Genomic DNA, 26,957 nt, shown 5'->3' on the forward strand with positions numbered 1-26,957 from the left:
CCAACTGACTAGCCAGTAATTTAAAAATGACTTCAGGAGAAACCAAGCTGCCTTACTAACAAGTTGGTAAAAGTAAACTAACTCGGACAAAAGGCTAACGTTTAGCATTTGATGTTAAATTCATAAACCACCAACTAATCAAATTGAGGGCTTCCCTGGTGGCTCAGATGGTAAAAAATTTGCCTGCAATGCAGGAGGTCTGGGTTCGATCCCTGGGTCAAGATCCCCTGGAGAAGGTAATGGCTACCCACTCCAGTATTCTTGCTTAAAGAATTCTATGGACAGAGCAGCCTGGCTCACTATAGTCCATGAGTCGGACATGACTGAAGTGACTTAGCATGCAATCAAATTGAGTTGGAAGGAGGAGAGAAGGCAACCTAATTTTTTCCTCTGTGACTTCTTGTGATAGGTTCTTTTTTTCTGGAAAATATAACTCCCCTTAAATCCCATAGTGCAGAACTTAAATAAAAGTTAAAAACTTAATTCATTTTAAGATTAGTGGTAAGTGGCTAAACCCAATCACAGGTAAAGTAATCAGAGAATACACACACACTCTCCTTAATTCAGATCTCATAGTGACACAAATGAAAGTGTTTGTGCTTTAGCAGTAATGATAATATTAGCAGTTGATGGTAGCAGCACACTCAATGTTCCCAGCAACTCTTTGTTTTCATTTGAACCCATGTATGAGCTTCTCTAGTGGCTCAGCTGGTAAAGAGTCTGCCTGCAATGCAGAAGACCCTGGTTCAATTTCTGAGTTGGAAAGATCCCCTGGAGAAAGGATAGGCTACCCACTCCAGTATTCTTGGGCTTTCCTGTTGGCTCAGATGGTAAAGAATCTGCCTGCAATGTGGGAGACCTGGTTTGATCCCAGGGTTAGGCCTGGAAGAGGACATGGCAACCCACTCCAGTATTCTTGATAGGAGCCTGGTGGGCTATAGTTCATGGGGTCACAAAGAATTGGACACAACTGAGCAACTCAGCACATAAGCTAATATGTCCTGTTATGCATGGATGAGAACTTTTTTATATACTAACCTCTAGATTCACCCAAAAGTCACCAATCTTCCAAGGCTGATGTGAGAGGGACCAGCCCCCTGAACATGGTAGGAGAGAATGTTTACTTGCCAGTGAATTATTAGTGTCAGAGCCACTGTGTCCCTGCCTCCTGTGATCCCAGTGTTAAGAATAGACATTGCAAAATCCAGTGTTTCTGAAAGGTTCTCCTGACTTTGATTTCATGACATGAATGTTGGTGTTGATTTTATGAATGAATGTGCTCAGTTCACATTTACCGATATCAAACATGATATCAGTATAATTGGATGCTGTGTTTCATCTCAGAAGTAGAGAGGAAAAAGTTATGATGCCTAATTTTCAAGAAAATCACTAATTCATTTATTCATTTTTTAACAATTTTATATTAAGGATCAGCTATGTGCCAGGCCCTGTTTAAGTTATTGGGGGCCCACCAATGAATTTAAAAAAACAGACAAAAAACTAAAATATCCTGCCTTCTTCTGCTTACATTTTCCTGGAGACTCTTATGTTTGGCTTTTTTCACAAAATATAGCATCTGAAAGATACTTTCTGTGGTTTATTCTATTTTATTCATAAGTATCTATTGTATGAGATATTACAATATGTTTATTACCTGTTGATGGACATTTGGGCTTCCAGTTTGGAGCAGTCATATAAATAAACTGCTATGGATGTTTAATTTTAGGGAACATGTTTTCATTTTTCTAGGATAACTCCAAGGTATGAGATTGCTCAGTCAGATGGTATGTGTATATATAAACTGTATAAGAAATAACCAAACTCTTCCTCAAAGTGATCATTCTATTTTACACTGCCAGCAGCAGTATATGAGAGTTCCAGTTGCTCCACATCCTTACCAAAGTTTGATATTGTCATTTGATTGTAGCCATTCTTGTACCTTTTGTTGCAATGATTTATCATGGTTCAGTTACATTTCCTCAATCACTGAAAATGGGACCATCTTCTAAGGACACACTTGCGGAGTATCTGTTAGTTCTTTTGTCCAGTTTTTACTGTGCTGTATGTCTGCCTATTGAGTTATGCAAGTTCTTTTGTCAGATATATAAAGTGTTTTCTCCCAGCTTGTGGTTTATCTTTTTTATTTTCTTAATGCTTTCTTTTGATGAGCAGGAAATTTTAAGTTTGGTAAGTCTAATTTATCATTTTTTTCATTTAAGCATCATGTCTAAGAAATCTTTGCTTTTGCCCAAATACTATAAAGATACTTTCCTGTGTATCCTTCTACTAGCTTTTAATTTTAGCTTTTATGTTTAAGTCTGTGATCCGTCTTCAAAGCAATTTTTGTGTATGGTGTGAGTTAGTTAATGGATTTCAGTTTGTTTTTTTCCATATAAAAATCCAGTTGTTCTGACATCATTTTTGAAAAGACTATCCTGTCTTCTTCGAATACCTTAGTATATTTATTGAAATCACTTGACTACATATGAAGATACATTTGGAATTCTCTGTTATGTTCTATTGATCTATCCTTATATTCTAACACTATATTGTCTTGATAAATGTAAGTCTTAAAATTAAGGTGTGAAATCCTCCATCATTGTTACTCTCTTTCATGATTGTTTCGGCTGCTCTAGTAACTTCACATTTCCATTTAAATTCTAGATTTAGTTTGTCAATTTCTACCAAAGTGCCTACTAGGATGTTTTTAACTTTTGATTTTGAAATAACTTCAGACTTATGAAAACATTACAAGAATAGTAATAAGTAATCCCATATGTCTTTACCCAGGTTGACCAATTTTTGTCATTTTGCCATAGGCTTATCATTCCCTCTGTAGCTGCCACTATTGTCTTTTGAAACATCTGAGAGTAGGTTGCATTCATTATACCGCTTTGCCCTTTAACAATTCGGTGTATATTCCCTAAGACCAACAATGTTTCCTTACAGAACAACAGCTTCATCTTAAGGGTGTCTGAATTACCATTCACACTCCAGTATCTTTCATTGTCCCAGTAATGCTCTTTAGATCCCCTACTCCTGGACACAGGCTCCTCACCATGCTACCTTGGTCCTCTTTACTCTGCAGTAGTTCCTAGACCTTTCATGGCACTAAGATTTTTGATAAATGAAGAGCTGTTATTGTGTAGAATATCTCTAAATTTCAGTTTGACTGATGTTTACTAACAATTACATTCTATTTGTACATTTTTACTGAAATAACGTAAGTGATGTTTCCTTCTCAGGGTATCATATCTAAAGGTATATTACATCAGTTTGCCCCTTATTGGTGATGTTAATTTTTCTCGCTTGGTTAAGATACATTTTCTCATTATATAGCTTTTTTTAATTTTGTAATAAAAGGAAGTTTGTGAGGAAAGCCTGCTAGCATTTTCATGGGGTGATATCGCACTTTGTGAGACTTGATTTCTTTAAACTACTGAGTGTTCCAGTCTATGAACATGGTATGTATTTCTATTTATTTAGATTTTCTTTCCTTTCTTTCTGCAATATTTTGAAGTTTTATGTGTGGAAGTTTTGTACATATTTTGTTAGGTTCATTTCTAAGTACTTTAAACATTTTAAGTGCATAATTCAGAGGCATTAAGCACATATGCATTATTATGCAACCATCATCACATCCCTCTTGAACATTTTCATCTTTCCAAATTAAAACTCTGTATCCATTAAACAATAACCACCCCCATTTCCACCCTCCTCAGCCCTTCACAATCACCATTCTGTTTTCTTTCTATAGTTTGGCTACTCCTCCATGTATTTTTAATGTTATTGTAAATGAAGTTTTAAAAAAATTTCATTTGCTAATTGTTGCTCAAATGTAAAAATATAATTGATTATATTGACCTTATCATGTGACTTTATGAAATCCATATTAATTTTTATAGGTTTTAAATATATTCATTAGAATTTTCTATGTTTGTTTGTTGTGTCATCTATGGCTGAAGAGTTTTATTTCGTTTCTAATCTGTCAGCTATTTATCTATCTATCTACCATCTCTCTTCTACCTCCTTTTTGTAATGATTAGGACTTTCATGGTGATGTTGGGTAGAAAAGGTAAGAGCAGGTATCTTTGTCTTATATCTATGGGGAAAATATTCCTTATTTCACCATTAAGTAAGAAGTTCATTACGGCTTTTTCATAGATGCCTTTTTACTAGAATGACAAAGTTATTTTCTTTGTTGAAAGTTTTGAAAATGAATGAGTATTGGTTTTGTCAATTGCCTTTTTTATATTTGGGCTTATCTGGTGGCTCATATGGTAAAGAGTCTGCCTACAATGTGGGAGACTGGGGTTTGATCCCTGAGTTTGATCCCTGTGTTGGGAAGATCCCCTGGAGAAGGAACTGGCAACCCACTCCAGTATTCTTGCTTGGAAAATCCCATGGATGGAGGAGCCTGGCGGGCTATGGTCCATGGGGTCACAAAGAGTCGGACAGGACTGAGCGACTAAGACTTTTTTATATTAACTGAAATTAATACATGGTTTCTCTCTTTGAGTCTGTGTTTCCAGTAGTTGTTTTTTAAATGTTTTTTAAATGAAGGAACTTTGTGCTCCTGGGTTAACCCATTTTGGCTCACTACCCAATTCTAGATTGTCTTTTTATTTTGCTCAGTCTAGTTTGCTAGTGTTTAGAGGATCCTGTTGCCCTTTTGATCAGGAGGTCTACTGGCCTATAATGTCCTTGAACATACTTGTCAGCTGTTTGTATCTAGGTACGTTTGCCTTGTGAGATGAACTAGAAAGTACATTTTACTCTTTATCTTCTGAAAGCGTTTATTTAAAATTCCTGAAGTTTCTTCTTTAAATACTAGATAGAATTCACCAGTTTCTTTTATTTTGGACTGGAGTTTTAATCATGGGAACGTTTCTGATTACAATTCCAAGTTCTCCAAGAGATTTGGGGCTAATCTGAGCTTTTATTCCTATTTATACTTATTTGGTATATTGTCATTTATCATTTTTTTCTAAGTTGTTGGGTATGTTCATTTATTTGTTCATAAATTTCTTATTGTCATTAACATCTTAAAAGTCTTTGGTGAGTCCCCTGTGCATTCCTGGTGTTGGTAATGTGTGCTTTCTTTTAATCTGTTTTTCCTCGGTGTTAGCCCTTTCACTTTTCACTTCCATGCATTGGAGAAGGAAATGGCAACCCACTCCAGTGTTCTTGCCTGGAGAATCCCAGGAACAGGGGCGCTTGGTGGGCTGCCGTCTATGGGGTCACACAGAGTCGGACATGACTGAAGCGACTTAGCAGCAGCAGCAGCAGTGATTTCGTTAATTTTTGAAGAATCAACTTTTGGCTTTATTGATTTTTTTATTGTTTGTTTTCTATTTTATTGATTTCCTGTCTCACCATTAGTGTTTGCTTCTAATTACTTCAACTTGACATTCTTTTCCCAACTTCTTAAGGCATAAAATCTTATCTAATTTAAGCATTCAAAGCTATAAAGTTCTCTCTTAATTACTCTTTTAGCTACATTCCACAATTTGGGATATCCTGTTTTCATTTCTTATATTTTATGTTTTCTCATTCCACTTATAATACTATTTAATTTTTCTTACATTTCCTTTTTTGATCACAAAGGTTATTTAGAAGTGTGCTACTTAATTTCCAAACAGTTAGAGAAGTTCTAAATGTATTTTTGTTATTGGTTTCTAACTTAATTCTGTGTAATCAGAAATTTATGGTGTCACTTTAAAAAATTTATTGTGAGTTATTTTATGAAAAGCATATGGCCTGTCTGGTAACTGCCATATATGCTGACACATACATGCTATCTTATTGGGTATATTGTTCTACAGATATCCAAGGGTCAAGGGCGTGGTTAGTGTTTCTGTTGTTTCTTCACTAAATTGTGTCTAGTTCAGTTAATTGCTGAGAGACAGGTATTAAAATTTCCAACTATAATTATGGATTTTTCTGTTTTGTCCTCTAGTTCTGTTAATTCTTGTTCGTATATTCTGAAACTCTGATAATTAGGTTCATTCATGTTATGTCTCTTGGTTAACAGGCCCTTTTATTTGAAAGATGTTTTTGCTGAGTATAGAGTTCCAGATTCGCATCTCATTTTTCTCTGCTGGTGCACTGAAGCCGCCATTCTCCCATCTTCTGTTTTGCATTGTTTCTGATGAGCAATCAGCCATTATTTTTTATTTCCTACCTTTTCTGTTTATCCTAAGTTTTTAGCAAGTTGACTGTGATATCAGCAGGCATGGTTTCCTTTGTATTTATTCTGCTCACTTTTCACTTATATTCGTTAATTGGTATTACTGTATTCTAATCAAATTTGGAGAAATTTTGGCTATCATTTCTTCAAACCTTTCCCCCCAACTCTGAGTATCTCCCTTTTCCTCCTGGAATTTGACTGTATGTGTTAGATCTCCTGTACTTTCCTATAACTTACTGAAGCTCTATTTAATTTTTTGTAGATCTTTAGGTCTCTCTGTTGCAGTTTGGAAATTTTCCATTGACCTGTCAAGTTGACCAATTTTTTTTCTAATTTTATCCAATCTGTTGTTAGTATCATATCATAAATGTTTTATTGGAGATTATATGTTTTAGTTCTTCAGTTGATTCTTTTACAGTTTCCATCTCTCCTGAGATTACCAATATCTTCATTATACTTTCTTTTGTACATTGTTTCCCATACTTATGGTTCCTTAAAGTCCTGGTCTTCTAAGTCTAACATCTGGGTTTGTTTCTCTTGACCATAGGTTATATTTTCTTGTCTCTTCACATGCGTTCATAGGTGATTTTTTATTGTACCCCAGACATTGTGGTTTATACTCTAGATTTTGTCATCTCCTTCTGAAAAGCGTTTTGTCACAGCAGCTCACTAGATTACTAGCAGGTCATCTGAAGCTTACTGAGTTTAGGATCCATTTTTGTTAAAGATGCTGCTTCCTCTGGAAGCAGGAAGCCTATTTATCACAGACAAACAGACCTTCCCATAATAACAGTAACAATTATGAAATTATTTAACCAGTTTCAACAGAAACATTTGGGGGGAAAATTTACCTTCCTACATAATTTGTAACTATCTTTGAGTTTTGGTATTGATTACTTTTCAACCTCAAAGGAGCCTGCTTTCCTTTAAAGATTATTCATTGTTTATAACAAGGAATTTTTCTAAGCTTTTCTTCAAACCAGTTTTTGTTTCTAGCAGGTACCATTACAGGGACGGTGCTGACGTGGCCCACTATCTCCTCACCCCTTAGTGAAGAAACATTTTCTATCACAGTATAATGATTCCTTTTTCTTTTTCTTCCCAATCTCCAACTCCCTTCTCGTAGCTTTTTTTTTTTTAACCTAAGATTGTAGTTATTTCTGTCTCTCTCCTCCCTTACTATGAGCTTATTGCTATAAAGGTTTCCTCTTTATCTGTGCTATTAGTGCCTGGTGGCATCAGGAATGAAGGAGATTTCCAAAACTGAGTTTCTATCACATTGACGTTCTGAGATTTCATGAGCATGCTTGTTTCACTGGTGTGGTTTAAGGGATTTTCTGTGTCAGCATTTTTCTTTGGTCTCTGAATGACCGGTTGTACAGACTTTCTGCAGCGCTGTCACTCTTTAGAGGACCCAAGCAATGTCAGGTGTAGATAAGACGTAACTGTTTGAGACTGACAAGTAATTCCCACTCGTTCTCTCAAAATTCAGAAGCCTGGAGGATGTCATTGTCCAAATGTTTCTGTTTGTGTTTCTGGACAGTTCTCTAAAATTCAGATTAGAAGCCTGTGGGTGCAGTGTGATGCCCTTAAGCCCCTTCTCAGTGTGTCTTGCCTGTATCCTTGTTGCTTCCCCAATCCTGTGGGCACGTGAAGCCAAAGAGAAGCCCACAGTGATAGACCAGGCTTTCTAGTCCCTGACTCTTGAGGCAGAGAAAGGAAGTGACTCGTCCTTGTGGGGTCACCCAAGGGACCAACTGAATCAAATCTCGTATCCTCTGTAGAGCTGACGATAATAAGAAAATGCACATCTTAATGCTTCTCCTGGCATCTCAGGCAAGCTCTCTAAACCCAGTCTGCAAACGGTGACGTGGAACTCGAACACCAGGGCAAAGTTGACTTGTACTTGTGTTTCTGTATTTGGCAAGTGTAGGCATTTGTTTTAGTTTAATCAGCAGTTAACGCCAGCTCGCAAAGAGAGAGAGAGGTGGGTTGGGCGTGTTTTGTTAGCACATGTGCTTGCCTATTTAAACGATGTTTAAGGAGTTCTTGACCCAAAGAAATAATGGCCCGCGAGCTTGAGAGAAAGGGCGCCCGGCTCTCGCTGACACCAGAATCGCCTGCTTTAGATTATTTATGGCTCCAGGTTCTTTTCTTTGAAAAAGAGATTTTCTTCAGGGGCCTGGAAGACAGCAAACGAGGGAGAGAGCCAGAGGCGGCTGAAGAGACTGTGTCCTGCCAGACCGCTGTCTCCACTGTCACAAGCGTCCCGATTTCCATTTGTGAGAAAGCTAAGATAGGCATTCTTAAGTCCATTTGGTTAATTTGGACACAACCCAGATTTCACTGGGGGATGGTTTAAATCAATGTAGGGTGGATGACAGGTGGTGGGCTTATGGCAGGTTGCAGATTTGCTGGAAAGCAAGCAGATTGCAGGCCTGAGGCACTTGCTGAAGCTCGTTGTGGGAGCACGACACCCCATTTGCTCCACAGTGGATGGCAGCCCTGATATATGTGCTTTAGCCCACTTTTACTGTCTCCTTGGAGCATCCTCAGGGCCACTTTAAAAATCATCTATCTGCTTAGAATGACTGAATTCATCGGCTGAAGGCAGGACTAACAGGTTTTACTGAAAATAATTTAGCACAGACTCCAAAGGGACGTGTGCAGGCTATTCCCTCCAGGCTGGGAAGGTTGGACTTGGGGGCAAGAGGGACGGTTGTGCTTGTGAGAGTCTCCTTCTCTGCCCCCCATATTTGTACACATGGTCTGTGCTGTGGAGCAATGATGAGGTCCCTCCTCTGTCGTGTAATGAGCACTTCTGACTGTACAAACTCTTTGAGGTCCTGCCTGACTCTTTGGCATCCTCTCCATTTGAAAGAATTCTCTCCTATTGCTTAATGGTAGAACACAGTTTCTGAATGATCATCATCTTCATAGAAGCCTTGCTTGCAAACAGTGGAAGTTAATAGAGGTGTCATGTTTCCAGTGCAGTTTAAGACCAACATGGAACACATCGACTGTTAATATTCTGTGTGTATTTGAACATAGGCATGAACATGTACACACCGATGTGTATGCTTCATGTTTTTCAATCCATCTTTCATACTCAACTAGTCCTTCATACTCAACTAGTTTCATTCCCACCTCAACACCCCCCACCTTACCTTAGAGATGCTGAATTTTTTAATTTAATTAATAGGCTCTATCAGTCAGTTCAGCCACTCAGTCGTGTCCGATTCCTTGCGACCCTATGAATTGCAGCACGCCAGGCCTCCCTGTCCATCACCAACTCCCGGAGTTCACCCAGACTCACATCCATCGATTCAGTGATGCCATCCAGCCATCTCATCCTCTGTTGTCCCCTTCTCCTCCTGCCCCCAATCCCTCCCAACATCAGAGTCTTTTCCAATGAGTCAACTCTTCACATGAGGTGCCCAAAGTACTGGATAGTTTAGGTCAATTTTAAGTTTACAGAAAAATTGAACAGAAAGTATAGAGAAAGCTCTGGTACTCGTTCCCCCCATCTCCACCTATAATTTTCGCTATCAGTAACGTCTTGTGTTAGTATGGTGCGTTTGTTACAGTTTATAAGCCAGTTCAGTTCAGTTCAGTTGCTCAGTCATGTCTGGCTCTTTGCGACCCCATGGACTGTAGCATGCCAAGCCTCTCTGTCCATCACTAACTCCTGGAGTTTATTCAAACTCATGTCCATTGAGTCAGTGATGCCGTCCACCCATCTCATCCTCTGTCATCCCCTTCTCCTCCAATCTTCAATCTTTCCTGCATCAGGGTCTTTTCAAATGAATCAGTTCTTCGCATCAGGTGGCCAAAGTATTGGAGTTTCAGCTTCAACATCAGTCCTTCCAGTGAATCTTCAGGACTGATTTCCTTTAGGATGGACTGGTTGGATCTCCTTGCAGTCCAAGGGACTCTCAAGAGTCTTCTCCAACACCACAGGTATAAGCCAGTCAATATTGATACATTATTATTAGCTGAAGTCAGGAGGATCCCCTGGAGGAGGGCATGGCAACCCACTCCAGTATTCTTGCCTGGAGAATCCCATGGACAGAGGAGCCTGGCCAGGCTATAGTCCATGGGGTCACAAAGAGTTGGATACAACTGAAGTGGCTGAGCAGTAGCAGCATGATTTACGATAAGACTCGTTCACTCTTGGTGTTGCATTTTCTCTGGTTTGCACGAATGTATAATAACACGTATCCACCATTAAAGTATCATACAGAGTAGATCCACTGCCCTAAAAATCTCCTGTTTTCCTATTCACCAACCCCCACCACCAACCCTTTGGCATTCATCTATGTTCTTACTGCTCCATAATTTTGCTTCTTCTAGAATGTCATAGAATTGGGATCACACAGTATGCATGCAGCCATTTCAGACTGATTTCATTCACTTAGTAACATGCATTTAAGTGGCCTGCATGTTTTTTTTTTTTTCATATCTTTTCTTGATCGCTCTTTTCTTTTCAGTGCTGAGTAAATATTCTATTGCCTGGATGTGCCACAGTTTTTTTGTTCACTATGGACATTTTGGCTGCTTCCAAGTTTTGGCAATTATGGATTAACCTGCTATAAATGTCTCTCTGTGTGTGTGTTGTGGGCTTCCCAGATGGTGCAGTGGTAAAGAATCCACCTGCCAATGCAGGAGACACAAGAGATATGGGTTCACTCCTTGGGTTGGGAAGATCCCCTGGAGTAGGAAATGGCAACCCACTCCAATAGTCTTGCCTTGGAAATCCCATGGACAGAGGAGCCTGGTAGGCTACAGTCCATGGAGTTGCAAAGAGTCAGACATGATTGAGCACACACACATAGGTTTTTGTGTGGACAGAAGTTTCCAGTTTATTCAGGTAGATGCCAAGGGACAAGACGGCTAGCTCACCAGATGCTGGATTTAAAAAGAGAAAAAAAAATCATTGGGGATAATTTCAGTGTGCTCACGGATCGTGTGTTTTTCCCAGAGATGACTACCATGAGGATGGATTCTGCCAGCCTTACCGGGGAATTGCCTGTGCGCGTTTCATTGGGAACCGGACCATTTACGTGGACTCTCTCCAGATGCAGGGGGAGATTGAAAACCGAATCACAGGTAGGAGTGCAGTCCTCTGTTCTGAGACATTGAGCATGCATGCAGCTGCCTGTTGCCCCACTGGTGTGTTTTCAACCCCATTTGTGTATTTTGTCCTTTACAACCATGGCCAGTGAATCCTTGTGTCATGTCTCCTGCAAGAGAAAATCAGAGGCCTTTATCAGAAGTGGTTGCAGTTTATCCTAAAATATTCCTATTTGTATATGCAAATTAGCAAGCGCAGTCTGCCTGGAGTGTACGAACACACTGACTTCAGTTGGTTGAGCGGCTCCCAAGCCCTGCGTTGTCTTGTTTCCCTCCACTACCCTCATGGCCAGGCCCGCACCTGTGATGTTCAGTCTTGGTTCTGCCTTTCCTAGCTCTTGTCCTTCTCAGAGTTACAAGGAACCTGGCTTGGGTACAAAGTACCTGGGCCAGATTTCAGCTATTGAGGACAGAGGTTCCAGTTCAACAGCTGTACCCTAGGGACCCTGCAGTGAACTCAGACCCCCACCAGCCCTTGGTTTCTGGGCACAGTCAGGTCTTCGGTTACCTGCTCCACTGTATGAGAAGTGGTTCAGATCCTTTAGGAGTGAACGTGCTCGTTTTCCATCATTTTAGAAGTTGATGTTAAGAACTTCCTGGGGGAAACTCCTTGAGAAGTGAGAAAATGAATTAAACCAAGGCCCTAAAAAGCCCTCCCCCTTCTGTCTCTGCTCTCCTCACAAACCCCCACATTTTCTCTTTAGACTCTTTAAGGAACAAGGAGAATCGGGTGAAGATGGCAGGTGACCCAGTTGAACTAGGTTCTCTGCACAGTGATTCTTGACCCAGGCTGATCCCTGATGTGGGCTCCCTGGAGATTCTGGAGGGATTTGCAGAGGGGCTGGCAAAGCACTGCCCTGTAAGAGTACAAAGAGGACCCCAGGTAGAAACTCACGCAGGTGTCACTGAATGTTCTTCTAAGTCCAGTTTGATCCTGGCTTTGTCTTTCACCCTCAGTCTGGAGGGTCTAAGGTCTAACCTGCATGGCCCATGGCTACAGAGACCCCTGAGGACACGGTAAGGTGTCCAGTGAGAAATGGAAGGGCAGTAATGGGACTCCAAGATCCTGGAAGGGCAGTAATGGGACTCCGAGATCCTGGAAGGTGCTGTAATGGTCCAGTGGGCACATGTTTTGAACTTGTTTGTATCTCTCATTGGAAAAGCTCCTTATGCCATTTAAAGCAGAACTTTCTGATCACAACCCACAGTATAAAGTATACTTTACATCGTGACTTAGTATACATATATATCTGCTTCATAGAACTGAAATGGGTTACAGGAAACAACATTCACTTTAACAAAGGCAATGCAAGCTAATTTTTCCCTTCAGTTTTATTTCATTAGAGAAAATACTTGTTTCCAGCCTTAATATAAACCATGCACTCCGACATCCTCTGTTCCATTCTAATCATCGTTTAAAATACTAGCCACAGACTCCAGAATTAATTGTGTATCCCACTAATTGGCAAACACTGATTCAAGGCACAGGGCTGTCTCTCAGTTGTTTCTTCAGGAAATTTAAAGGATAACAACTCAGATATCGAAGCAGACTCATGTTATAGCATTTTTTAAAGATAAAAGTTTAGAATGAGGGTTCTCTAGATTTGTGGATTTTTGAAAATGTAAGTGTGAAGTTGCTCTAGACTGACTGACTGATGGTTTAAAAACTGTGTTGGTTGTGGATACAGTCTGTTTGAAGAGAATGCTTGTCAGAACGAGTTCCAGGGACACTGGAAGCTTCCCAGGAATGAGCCCCAGAACCATCAAAGTGATGTGCTGGATGTAAACGAAAGCAAGGACATGAGTTGTTGGATCTCTGTGATGCCTAGAACCATCTTATTTCATCAGGTGAAATACGTCCTCACCTGATATGTTCCGGGATTGGGGAGAGGAGCAGTCCTGTAAGGGGTGGCCTTCACATCCTCTTAGTTGATATCCCCAAAGCGATGCCACCTCTGGCTTTCTTAGGCCTTTTGCCGCCTAGGGGTAGAGGCCAAAATTGGTGACAGATCTTCTGGTAGACAGTTGTCAGCTCACATGATGAGACTCAACTGGGTTCAAACCCAGTTCACCAGCCAACCCTAAGAGACCCTGCACCTCAACCTCTTCCTTTTCTGTTCCGCAATTTTAATATTGGCCAGAAGGGCCCGAAGGCTAAGGATGACATGGCGAACACACTACAGAGTTCCCAGCACCCAGTGCTGCGTGCGGTGCATGGAGACAGCCTATTACCAGAGCCCCGGGGACCAAAGGGGCTGTTTACCGCCTGCACTATTTTATAGGCTCCACGTGGGTTTCCATTTCCCAAAGTGTGGCCTCAACACTTGACAGATAAGAGACCCAGGTACAGAAAGGACTGAGTGACTGCCAGTCCTGTGGTAAGTGACAGGGCGGGCCAGAACCATGCTCCCATGCCAGCTCACCTAACCCAGTGCCAGCCATGGGTACTTTGCTGGTCTTTGGAGGGAAATGGGTGCCAGCAGTGCCACCTGCTGGCCGCACTGGGTATGGCACTACAGGTGATAGGTGGAGCTGAAATGTCCAAAGGACTAAATTCCAACCTCTCTAGGTTCTCTCTCCTCCTCTCAGCAGGGAGTGTAGGCACAGGGACCTCTCTTTCTCTAACTGGCCAGGATCAGATCCTTATAGTCAGGTCCTCCACAGGTGAAAGTGGGATGGGCACAGATGGCGCAGCTGATGCTTTCCTTTGAACGCTGACTGCCACAACCCGGAGGAGAGGGCCCTGGAGTGCACGCCTTCCCTCCTGCCACTGGCAACTCTCCTCCCATCCACCGGCCCAGACTTGGTCTCTGCAGTGCCCACCCCTTTCCTTTGTCCATGCAGGTGTCAGTTCTTCCCATCAAGCCCCATCCTGTGATGTCTCACCCCTAAAAGCAAGCCAGCCCACCCGGGCTCCAGACACTCCTGTGATGGCTTGCTTCTCCGCTCTCCTTCACAAAGCCCTGCCCCTCTCCCTGCTTTGAACCTCCTCTGGTTGTTTCTGGGCTCTCCCCAGACTCCACCGGAAGGAATCCCCACCGTCTACTCCCATTGTCATGGACTCCTTCTGATCATTCATTTTTCTGGCTCACTGTGTTCATACCCTGGGTCGTCCACTCCCTGGCCAGGCCTCTCTGCACACAGGTTCCAAGATGTCAGGAAGACCAAAGCTCCAGCCTTGTGCCTCTTCTCCAACCTCTCCTTCTAGAAGCCACTCAGCCCGTGGCTTCACCTACCACCAACTGGCAGAGCCAGTTCATAACAGGACCTCAGGAAGTGGTTCTGGGTCTGGTACCAGAATCTTTCTGCCTTGGAAGTGGTGTCTAAGTGGATGAGATCTGTGGCCTCGTTTTCCTCCTTCCTTGTTTCATTTTTGATGTTCGTTAGGGAAGCCCTAGGACCAGGGCCTTTCTGTGTCAGGTGCAAGTCTGGGCGGCCGTGTGCTCCCTGGGGTGCTGCTCTCCTGAGAGCCAGTCTGAAGGCAAGCCGGAGGGCTGGGGGTGGGCACAGAGCAGAGATGGGGGCCAGGGTGCCGGGCAGGATCGAGGGCCTGGACAGGAGGTGGGACCAGGGGCCTCTGGCAGCGCACTGCTCCTGGGCCGAAGATGGGACCGGGGGCGCTGGGCAGGGGTGGCCGCGCAGGGTGTTTGCCCCGAAGCAGGGCCCACCCCACGCTAACTCTGGCCTCGCCTCCTCCGCAGCCGCCTTCACCATGATCGGCACCTCCACGCACCTATCGGACCAGTGCTCCCAGTTCGCCATCCCGTCCTTCTGCCACTTCGTGTTCCCGCTGTGCGACGCGCGCTCCCGGGCGCCCAAGCCGCGCGAACTGTGCCGGGACGAGTGCGAGGTGCTGGAGAGCGACCTGTGCCGCCAGGAGTACACGATCGCGCGCTCCAACCCGCTCATCCTCATGCGGCTGCAGCTGCCCAAGTGCGAGGCGCTGCCCATGCCCGAGAGCCCCGACGCCGCCAACTGCATGCGCATCGGCATCCCAGCCGAGAGGCTGGGCCGCTGTGAGTCCCCACGCGTCCTCCCCCAGGACCTGGGTCCTGCCTCTTAGAACCGGGGGACCCCATTCCAGCCGTCCAGGAAAGTCTCACAGCCCCGCCCGATTCCGGTAGGGCAGCCCCGGGGTGCGGACTCCCTGTCATCTAGTTCCGGGCGCACAGCCTTCCTGACGCTGCCTGTCTGTGGATCCCCAATAAGTCACTCTAGTCCAGTGAGCCGCACACTTGGCTTCTCCAAGACCGGAGGACTTTGGGCCTACCGCCAAGAAAGGAGCTTAGGGGAAGACAGAGCCCTCTTTCAAGCCTTCCCTGTGGTGCACAAGCATCTCTCAGCAGCTGACTGAGGATGGTGGTGCTCCTCGAGGGGAGCCGACCCAGAAGAGAGGTCGACTTCCTCCCAGGCTTGGGAAATATTCGCTTCCTTGGTGAGGCCAGAGTTCCCCAGAGCAGCAGGGCTCCTCACCAGGGTGGCCAGAGCCTGGTCTCCAGACCCACTGCACCATCCAAAGCCTGGCAGCTCAGCTGACATCATGAACTCCTGGAAGTTGCTTAAATATCAGTTTCCTCATATTACACCATGATGATATCTACTAACCTCAGGAGCTGGAATGAAGGTTAAATCAGTTAGTATTTAGAAAGTTCTTAACACAGCGCCTGCACACAAGCGCAGTGTAACTGGTACTCAACAAACACACACCCCAGGTGTGGCTCAAAGAGGCCCCTGGGAGTGGAGTGAGCCTGGGGCTCTGCTCACAGCAGGCTGAGCCTGCCCTCACTGAGTTTGCGGGCAAGGTCTGGAAGTTTCTCATCCCTCCTGTACAGTTTGGTTTTGTTTCTAATGCAGGTGAACCTGAGGTTAGGGTTGACATCGTCATTATAGAGTGGGGGTGCCTGCTGTTTCAGGGTCATAAGCTTCTGACCAGGTTCTTCCCCACATGTGTCCCTGGTGCACCCATCCATTTAATTTGTGGGCTTGGGGACTTCTTTTCTTGGAAGTTACCTCCAATCCCTTGGTCTTTTGGAAATTCCGATTTGGCGAGGTGGTTTGGTTATTCCTTTTTGGAATAGTTGAAGATGGGTGCTCCCTGGACCCACAGAGGAGGGCTGCTTCCTCTTAGTTTTCGGGCCTCCTGACAAACCTTCTCTCGCAGACCATCAGTGCTACAATGGCTCAGGCACGGATTACAGAGGGACGGCGAGCACCACCAAGTCGGGGCACCAGTGCCAGCCGTGGGCCCTGCAGCACCCCCACAGCCACCACCTGACAAGCACTGACTTCCCGGAGCTCGGAGGGGGGCATGCCTACTGCCGGAACCCTGGAGGGCAGATGGAAGGCCCCTGGTGCTTCACGCAGAATAAAAACGTACGCATGGAACTGTGTGACGTACCCTCTTGTAGTATGTATTCTCTCTTTTTTTTAAAATGTTGACTGGGGGGTGTACTTTGTGATGACATTGTACCAGGAGGCTGGTAGCTCTGGGATCCCCCACCCACCGTGTTTCACCACCATGATTATTTGGTTTATGTAAAGTCGTGGCTGGTTATAAAAGTAATACCTGGTCATTACAGGCCTATTTAAATTATAGAAGGAAAAAAAACTAAAGAGGAATGTGCAAATCACCTCTAATTTCATCACTCAGCAGAGACTACTGTTTACATTTGGGGGCCCTTCTGTCAGCCCTCTTTCCATGTGTGGTCCTGGGATATTCAATTTGGCATCTTGTTTCTCAGTGAACATTGTCAAGCATTTCCCACTATTAGTGAAAATGCTTCCCATTACAGTTACAACCAGCTTCTCAGACCAGCATCTGTGGTTGGGGCGCAGGCCTCCTGTTCCTCCTCCCACACCTCCCTCTCTGCTCAGTTGTTACACGTAGACTTAGCAGAGTAAGGAGAAAATAGAACTTAAATCTCTTAATTGTTTTCCCTAAAGTTTCTCTCTTAAATTATGACTAGAAGAAAAGTGTGTAGTTCATGGTTGCACATTTTATAGACATCGTTATCTCTGGCCTTTCCAGGTGGTTCAGTGGTAAAGAATCCGCCTGTCAACTCAGGAGCCACAGGGGATGTGGGTTCAGTTTCTGGGTTGGGAAGATCCCCTGGAGAAGGAAATGGCAACCCACTCCAGTATCCTTGCCTGGAGAATCCCATGGACAGAGGAGCCTGGCGGGCCACAGTCTCAAAGAGTTGGACATGACTGAAGTGACTTAGCACACTTGCAAGATGTTTTTACAATGAGCAGTTATTATTTTTGTAATTAAAATTTAATTAAGAGATAAATATATATGTTCTTTCCTCTGGCAATGCCACAGGAATTTTACTTTGCAGAAATATTTGCACTTAAAAGGGCAGAAATGCAAGGATATTTGTTGCAGAATCACTTCTGATAGCTAAATAAACAGGCAGTTGTTTACCAACAAGGGATTAGACGGAAGTTCATCTGTGCCGTGGGACAGTGTGCAGTTCTTGATGAGTGGCTGGCACTGTGTGTTTCTCAACAAACATAGTCTGGTATATTGTGTTGTTGTTCTTTAGTTGCTAATTTGTGTCCAACTCTTTTGTGACCCCAGGACTATAGCCCGCCAGGTTCCTCTGTCCATGATATTTCCCAGGCAAAAATACTGGAATGGGCTGCCATTTCCTCCTCCAGGGGATCTTCCCAACCCAGGGAACGAACTTGCATCTCCTGCATTGGCAGGCAGATTCTTTACCACTGAGCCCCCAGGGAAGCCCTTATAGTCTAGTATATTATTCTGCCACAAAACCAGGAGCAGGAAAATATGGATGATATGATTCGATTTTAAATGAGTTCTATTTAAATTCTATTCTTAAAAACTGTATGAGCTGCTTTCTTCTATGTCAAATTAGTTGACTATTGGTTATTTCATGTTCAACTTAAATATATACATCAAAAAAATAAGTGACTACCAACCTGATAACAATGGTATAAAGTGAAAAGTGTGCATACTCAGTTGTGTCTGACGTGACCCAATGGACTATAGTGCCAGGCTCCTCTGCCCATGGAATTTTCTAGTCAAGAATATTAGAGTGGATTGCCATTTCCAAATTACATATGAAGAATATTCAATTTTCTCTAATATTATAATTATTAATAAGCATTATTCTGTCAGTGATTTTTAAAAGATAATGATAAAATAAATGGATATACGAAACTATGGATAGTGCCCACATCTCATCTTGGCTCGAGGATCAGGAAATTTCCCTCCTAGCCCTTAATCAGGAAAAATGACCCAGAATCTCCACTGCCCCTGAGGCTTTGAGAACATCTGCCTCCAGAGTGGGACCAGGAGGGTTTTGTGTGTGGTTGTATTTGATTTTTATCTTCTTTTGGAGACTAGGGAACAAGACTGGGTTTGGGACAATGCGGGTGATAGTGGTAATTTTTAGAACTGAATTAGCTCTTTAAGGGACCACATGGACCAGAAATCACTTGTTTGCTTTCTGATGGAAAGCTCATTACCACTGGTTATAGGGAAGCCCAAGTTCCCGTGTAATTATTCACAAGGTTAAGAGGGAAACTGCTGGGGGCAGTCGGGGGCGGGGCTTTGGAAAACATGCTTTCCACATCACAGAGCAGAAGCCGTAACTCTCCCTGGGAGGGCAGCACCGAGGCGCTTCAACCTCGCGGCCCAACGCCCTCTGTGCTTTTCTGTGAATCCTGTAGGGGTAGACAGTGTGTTCCTCCTCACCGTAGAGGAAAACAGAGAGGAAAAAAAAAGAGAGAGAGAAAAAGAAAGAAAGAAAGAAAAACATCCTGAAGCCTCAGTGTTTGTACATCTTAACTGTTGTTTTTGAAGAATTTGTGCGCCTCTGCTGCATATTGTTGGGTTAGACCTGTTGGCTGCCAGAGCTCTTTTAAATCGTGTGCTTTTTTAATGATTGCCTTTTAAGAATATACATTCATTGTACAAACATGAGAAAAACCCTAAAATGTTGGATGAAGTCAAGGATCATTTCTAATCCCAATATCCAGCTCCTTTCACTGAGGATCGGCATGAAACTTGTGTTTCATCGAGTTTAGTCAACTCATCGAGTTTAGTCAACATGAAAAGGTCAGAGCACTATGCCCAGCAGGATCCAGGTTAGGAAGCAGCATGTTGGTGGTGATCGCTACTGTAAGACCTTTAGGGTCTGTTGTCTGTGCTCTGTATTCTGAATTGCTCTCCTGGCAGGGAGTTCTAGGTCATGCCTCACATGGTGTGCATTTTGGGGTACATAACGTCTTGCCTGGAAAATCCAGTGGATGGAGGAGCCTGGTGGGCTGCAGTCCATGGGGTCGCTAAGAGTCGGACACGACTGAGCAACTTCACTTTCACTGTTCACTTTCATGCTTTGGAGAAGGAAATGGCAACCCACTCCAGTGTTTTTGCCTGGAGAATCCCAGGGATGGGGGAGCCCAGTGGGCTGCCGTCTCTGGGGTCGCACAGAGTCAGACACAACTGAAGCGACTTGGCAGCAGCAGCAGCAGCAATGTTTTTCGAGGTTTGGGTTGTAATTTTGTCCCTTCATGCAGCTTACATAACTATCTACTCGTGCTTAAATATTTTAATTGGAGGTGGGAGTGGGCTGGTGGAGAATGCCGAGTTGAAAAGGAGGGTATTTTCAGAAAAACCATGGATGCCTTGCTGTTCACAGGTCCCCAGGACAGCAGCAGGATGGGAATTCTGTACATCTTGGTTCCAAGCATCGCCATTCCCCTTGTCATCGCGTGCCTTTTCTTCTTGGTCTGCATGTGCCGGAATAAACAGAAGGCTTCTGCCTCTACACCACAGCGGCGGCAGCTGATGGCCTCGCCCAGCCAGGATGTGGAAATGCCTCTTATCAACCAGCACAAGCAGGTCTCTGTGCCAGTATTTATTTAAAGAGGCTGCTCCCCCAGGCGTAACCTCTACCTGGAGATTGGTTACCCTCAGTACTCACTTTCTTAATTTGCTTGATTCACAACACATGATTATTTTAAACGGGCCTTCTTTTTGCCCTTTCTTCTCTAAAATATACTAGGACATTTGCTTCCTTAGGGGATATATGGCAGGTGAGTTTGGAATTCACAGTTTTGACTCGACAGAGACCTGCTCTATTATCACGGGCTGGGAATGAGCTTTCCTCATTCAGCAGTGCTTCAGCTGTCCCCTCAGGAGGACACACAAAAGAGGGGCTCAGATTGCCCCCACAACTCGAGGGTCGAATATGGCATTTTTAAGGAATGAAGGCCTGTTTTCTGGTCAGTTTGGGGTTGGGCTGACTTTGTTTTGTTTTTCAGGGAAGGACAGAGCAACAGTCTTATAGAGGTGGTAGTAGGGGCAGGTCACCCCTAACCTGAGTTCCTAGGATGGTGAGAACGAACTGAAATGTGTAGCACAGGAGAAGTTCTCCCCAAGCTCACCCAGCCTCAGTGAAGGGGCATTTACATTACTTGCAAGTTTGGGGGGAAAATCATTTCAATCTGGGCTTTGAAGTGGAGGAGGCTGGACTTATTCAGTTCTGTAGCCAGGCATCACTGAATTTGCAAGGGGTGGCAGGGTGGAAGGGGGTTTAGCAGGTGAGGACACAGATTCCCCTGGGATCAGACAGCCTCTGAGGACAGGGCTGGGCACACAGAAGGGGCAGGAAGTTGTAGAGGCTGAGAGATGCAAGACTCGAATCAATTTCACCAGTGTGGTGCGTCTGTCACGTGGTATCTAATGAAGAGTCTGGTCAAGAGGAAGCAGCAAGACAGGCCCTTTGAGGTTCATCTGGAAAGCAGCTGGCCTGGACTCTAAAAATGACTCAGATCGTGGGAAGCACACCTCAGGGTTCAAGAGAAATAGACATCAGGGCCTTGCTGACCAGCAGAGGCAGCTGGGCCTATTGGTGGGCACATAGCAGGGAGCAGCAGCAGAGGCCCTCAGTGGGGGACACGGCTGGGAGGGTGGTGTCCTGGGACAGCTGGAGCTCAGTGTGCACACACCCACCCTCACCCACACACTTTGCAATGCTTTCTTGGGGTGGCGGCATTGTTTGCAGCCTGGTTGGGACCATTTGAAGGTTTCAGGCAGTCCCGTGGCATTGAAGCACATTTAAGAGCAGAGAGCAGTGTGTGATGCAGACTAAAACTGAGCCTGGTGGGGCTAGGGAGTGGCTCTAGGAGCCCCCACCCGACCCCTTCTCCAGCTGTCTGGCTCTGCCTTCTGGTGTCTTGGCAGAAATGTTTCACTGGGGCTTTTCTTCTTGGCAGGCCAAACTCAAGGAGATCAGCTTGTCCACCGTGAGGTTCATGGAGGAGCTTGGGGAGGGCCGGTTCGGGAAGGTCTACAAAGGCCATCTGTTTGGCCCGGCGCCGGGTGAGCAGACCCAGGCCGTGGCCATCAAGACGCTGAAGGACAAAGCGGAGGGTCCGCTCCGGGAGGAGTTCCGGCACGAGGCCCTGCTGCGGGCGCGGCTGCAGCACCCCAACATCGTCTGCCTGCTGGGCGTGGTGACCAAGGACCAACCCCTGAGCATGATCTTCAGCTATTGCCCACACGGTGACCTGCACGAGTTCCTGGTCATGCGCTCGCCGCATTCGGACGTGGGCAGCACGGACGACGACCGCACGGTGAAGTCCGCCCTGGAGCCCCCAGACTTCGTGCATGTGGTGGCGCAGATCGCCGCGGGCATGGAGTACCTGTCCAGCCACCACGTGGTCCACAAAGACCTGGCCACCCGCAATGTCCTGGTGTATGACAAGCTGACCGTGAAGATCTCGGACTTGGGGCTCTTCCGCGAAGTGTACTCGGCAGACTACTACAAGCTGACGGGCAGCGCGCTGCTCCCCATCCGCTGGATGTCCCCCGAGGCCATCATGTACGGCAAGTTTTCAGTGGACTCGGACATCTGGTCCTACGGTGTGGTCCTGTGGGAGGTGTTCAGCTAGGCCTGCAGCCGTACTGTGGCCACTCCAACCAGGACGTGGTGGAGATGGTCCGGAGCCGGCAGGTGCTGCCCTGCCCGGACGACTGCCCCGCCTGGGTGTATGCGCTGATGATCGAGTGCTGGCACGAGTTCCCTAGCCGCCGGCCCCGCTTCAAGGACATCCACAGCCGCCTGCGTGCCTGGGGCAACCTGTCCACCTACAACAGTTCGGCCCAGACCTCGGGCGCCAGCAACGCCACACAAACCAGCTCGCTGAGCACCAGCCCGGTCAGCAACGTCAGCAACGCCCGCTACGGGGGACCCAAGCAGAAGGCCCAGCCCTTCCCGCAGCCCCAGTTCATCCCCATGAAGGGCCAGATCAGACCCATGGTGCCCCCTCCCCAGCTCTACATCCCGGTCAATGGGTACCAGCCGGTGCCGGCCTATGGGGCCTACCTGCCCAACTTTTACCCGGTCCAGATCCCAATGCAGATGGCCCCGCAGCAGGTGCCCGCCCAGATGGTCCCCAAGCCCGGCTCCCATCACAGCGGCAGCGGCTCCACCAGCACGGGGTATGTCACCACCGCACCTTCCAATACGTCGGTGGCGGACAGGGCAGCCCTGCTCTCAGAGGGCACTGAGGATGCGCAGAATGTCCCGGAAGACGTGGCCCAGAGCCCGGTGCAGGAAGCGGAGGAGGAGGAGGATGGCTCGGTCCCTGAGACCGAGCTGCTGGGAGACAACGACACTCTGCAGATGGGCGAGGCTGAGGTCCAGCTGGAAGCCTGAGGGCCATGGGGCCATCGGGCACTGAGTGGACGGACACGAGCCTTGGGTGGAGGGCAGCCTCCCTGTGCCAAGTCCTCCTCTGCAGTCCTCTTGTGCACAGAGCCATGCTGTGCCCACCTGTTTGGTTGGAGGGTCTTTTGGCCAATGGCTTCTGACCAGGTGAGGGTAGTAACCCAGCAGGACACGTGGTGACTCCCCGTGCCACCTACATTTCCCTGGAGGTCGACATCAGTGAGCAGTGCTTGTGCTTTGAAGGAAATTAGGTAACATCTTCTCTCCGTATTTGGATTGAGTATGTCCAAACATTGGGAAAAAGCGGCCTGCGACAAGTTGGGACCTTGGGATTTGTGATGCCCAGTGGCTGGGCTGCAGGCTGAGGATGGAGGAGGCTGCTTTTCTCTCTGCTGCCCCTCACCTGCCAGTAACAGTCTCCCCTCACCCACCAAAGATGAATGGGAACAAGAAGTGGCCACCTGTCAGGGTCTGATGAGGAAGGGGCTCCTGGAATGGGAGTTCTGTATTGAAACGTTATGTGCCTTAAAAGAAACCCACATGATTTTGTATTCTTGTGAAATAATTTTTTAATTATCCTGCATGTGTATTTTGCCCAGTTTTCTGGAATTCAAGGGAAAATGTTTTGGGGCCTTGGAATGTTACAAAGGAGGCAACATTGTACAGAGCACATTATTGTTATTATTTTTTTTTTAGAATCCTGTACAGACCTTAAATGTAATTTATATGGTTTTTGTATGCCGTTTTCATTGAAGTATTTTGAGCTTAAAATAATGACTTCGTAATTTAACTGTTTACGTTACCCACGTTGGGATACCACCTGATTGTATTCTGGTTTGCTTGTGTTTGTATATGTAAGCGAGGTCCGTTCATTTCAGAGCTCCTGTGACAGAAGGCCCACAAGTACATTGCATCTGACACACGGGATAGAGTTCACTTGTAACTCCCACACCTGGTGTACCCAATAAAACGAAAGAGAAGGTTCAGTCGGCTCTGCAGGTCATGAGGATGTGAGACAGTGGGGGTTGCTGGATGATGGAGACGCCGAATGGTAATGATTTGGGCTGTGGTTGGGGCTTGTCCGGGAGCAACAACTTCATTTGAACGTGAATATATTATACGTTGGCAGATAAATGGTGGGAACAGGTTGCATTGCTTTTCTTGGTAAAGTCTGTAGCAGGGAGTAACTGCAGATGAGGTGAAGATGGTTTGGGGTTTTAAACCTCTCTCTTCCTGAGGTCCCAAAGCCCCTGCCATCTTTAGACCTGGAGTCTGGCGCTTCCCAAGGCCTGGAGCAGGGCTGGAGGGAGAGACAGTGAAGGAGACTAGGCCTCCTTCACCACCTGCCCGAAGCTGCCTGCATTCCATGGTTGGTTAGCAGTGCAGCCAGCCGAGTTCCGGTATACCTGGACCAGGGTACACCTGTGGGGTCAGTGGCTCCAGTCAGGGGAGGGGTTGGATGAGGCCTGGAGATGCTTCTGCTGGCCAGCTAATGGCCCCTGCTGCCCCTCTCCCCTTTACCCTGGCACGGCCTGGGTGGTTTTCCATGTTTAATGGAATGGGTCCACAACCCTGGGTTAGGCAAGGCTCAGCTAGGAATTCACTTCACATCCATAAGCAGTGGCCCTTTATCATACATCAGGACATCTGATGGAGCTTGTCATCTGATGGAGCTTGTTACAAAACAAGCACTGGCCTACTTGCTCCCAGGCAAGTCTGGGTGGGGCCAAGAAAGTGCATTTCTAACAAGGGTCCAAAGGGTCCTGAGGCTGAAAGCCCCTTAAGTACAGCACCTTGGGTCTCCCTGGCTCTCTGGCACCTCAGGCCATCGTGTACACCCCTTGCTCCTCTCTGTTAGCATGATGCTGCTGAGGAATATAGCCACGCACACAAACAAATAACATGTCTGAGTGTACATCCTGTGAATGTCTGGGAGCCCCCTGGAGCCTCTCTCCTGGCCAGTGTGTTCTGGATTGCATATTAAAAGAACTCAAGGCTACAGGGGGCTACTTCTCATTTCCACTGATGTGAAAGAGGAACTTCAGTTTATCTCTAATTTGGTACACCTGATGGTTTAACTGTTCGGTTGAGACCTAAGAGTGAAAAATGGGAAATAGCCCTTTGGCTGCCCTGTCCGCAGACCTAGCCAGGGAGGCAAGCGGCTGCTTCAGTTTCCCGTCACTCAGCTCCCAGACTTAAAGGCGGTGCTCGGGGCCATGGCCAGGACCGCAGAGTGAGCAGCCAAGATTCTGCAGAAAGACACTTGGAGGGTTTTTTGGCAGAGTGGGGGAGGTTTTGATCTGGGGGATTTTTTGGCTCGAAATAAAATTTGTTTGTTACTGCATCTTTAGGAAGGTTACTGAGTTTTTACAGTTGGTGCAGCTGAACGAAAGTGACTTAATTGGGATGTTCCAGAACAGATTTTAGAGCTAAGCTGCATAATTCAGATATATGTCACTCGTATTGTCACACCCAGCCCCATGCCCACAAGAGGGAGATTTCCACACCAAATGAGTAAGGTCACGTAAGTGTTCAGTTCAGTTCAGTCGCTCAGTCATGTCCAACTCTTTGCGACGCCATGAATTGCAGCACACCAGGCCTCCCAGAGTTCACTCCCAGGGTTCACTCAAACTCATGTCCATTGAGTCAGAGATGCCATCCAGCCATCTCATCCTCTGTCATCCCCTTCTCCTCCTGCCCCCAATCCCTCCCAGGATCAGGGTTTTTTCCAGTGAGTCAACTTCAAATCAGGTGGCCAAAGTATTGGAGTTTCAGCTTCAGCATCAGTCCTTCCAATGAACACCCAGGACTGATCTCTTTTAGGATGGACTGGTTGGATCTCCTTGCAGTCAAGGGACTCAAGAGTCTTCTCCAACACCAAGCCATCCATACAAAGCCACAATTACTTTGTACATGCATTTTTTTTTTTTTTTTGGTATACAGTACTTGTTGAAACAGTCTGTCAGAGCAATGGCTAACTTTTCTGTGCTACTTTTAGGGTGTTTCACTCAATGTTATAGTTATATAACTCTTCCCACTAAATCAAGACAAACCTCTTGGGTCTCTGAACAGGGAAACACTTGTTTAAAAGTGTTTGCTTTGGAAGAATTCCGCCTCTCAGTTCAGTATTGATAGCTATTTTCAGACAGTTTATGACTTTCTGATGGGAACTTTGAAAATCTTTTTTAAGATGAACTTTTCAGGAGAAGGCTGTATCAAAGCAAACTTGCATCAGACGACTAGCTTGATACCTAGCCGCTGGAAATCAGTGTGGGCTTTCCAGGTCAGAACTGTTTGCACCCTCACCTCCTGTTTTTCCTTCATCAGTCCCTAAAATCATAGTAGACACTACTACTGGAGTCTGTAGTAGTAGAAACTTGAGTAGAGACTTTAGCGGAGTAGAGACTTGAGTGGAGACTTTAGTCCCTAAAGTAGTAGAGACTATAAGTGTTCCTTGGCCTAGGACTTAATGGGTGCTCAGAAATTAGCTTTTGAAATAAGAGCAATGCTTTATTTTCGTGGAGGACACCTGAATTTAGACTACCTGACACCCTCACTGAGAAGAACATGAGCCTGACTGTCAGACCTATTTCTTTCTCAGTTTTATTTCATTCATTTAGTTATTCAATAGCAAAAACAAATAGCTAATATTGTAGCTACAGCTAGTTCCTGTAGTTCAGAGTTACAGTGGAAATTTCCTTTCCCATCCCCAGCTACCCCCTCACCAAGTAATGACTACTGTTGGTTCATTGTGGATTCTGTCAGTTTTTTAATGCATCTATAAGAATGTATACAATGTGCTCTCATATTTATACCATTTTTTAAACATAAGAGATACCTTCTCTGCAAATGGTTTTCTGTTTACTTTTTTCACATAACTGCATCTCGGGGGTCTTGGCTTGTCCGTGGATGGTGGCTGGTCTGCTGGAGGA

At 45.6% G+C, this 26,957-nt stretch overlaps 1 protein-coding gene across 1 annotated transcript in view; it reads left to right on the forward strand.

The window, feature by feature from the left end:
- Positions 1–24,011, forward strand: part of ROR2 (receptor tyrosine kinase like orphan receptor 2) — a 244,207-nt gene extending 220,196 nt beyond the window's left edge. The window contains 6 exon segments of the mRNA XM_018052509.1: positions 11,172–11,299; positions 15,025–15,339; positions 16,485–16,730; positions 19,990–20,192; positions 21,569–22,241; positions 22,244–24,011. Coding sequence (XP_017907998.1) covers positions 11,172–11,299; positions 15,025–15,339; positions 16,485–16,730; positions 19,990–20,192; positions 21,569–22,241; positions 22,244–23,013 — 2,335 coding nt within the window. The 3' untranslated portion in view covers positions 23,014–24,011.

This window comes from Capra hircus, chromosome 8 (genome assembly GCF_001704415.2).
Source record: "Capra hircus breed San Clemente chromosome 8, ASM170441v1, whole genome shotgun sequence".
In the NCBI taxonomy this organism is placed as follows: Eukaryota; Metazoa; Chordata; class Mammalia; order Artiodactyla; family Bovidae; genus Capra; species Capra hircus.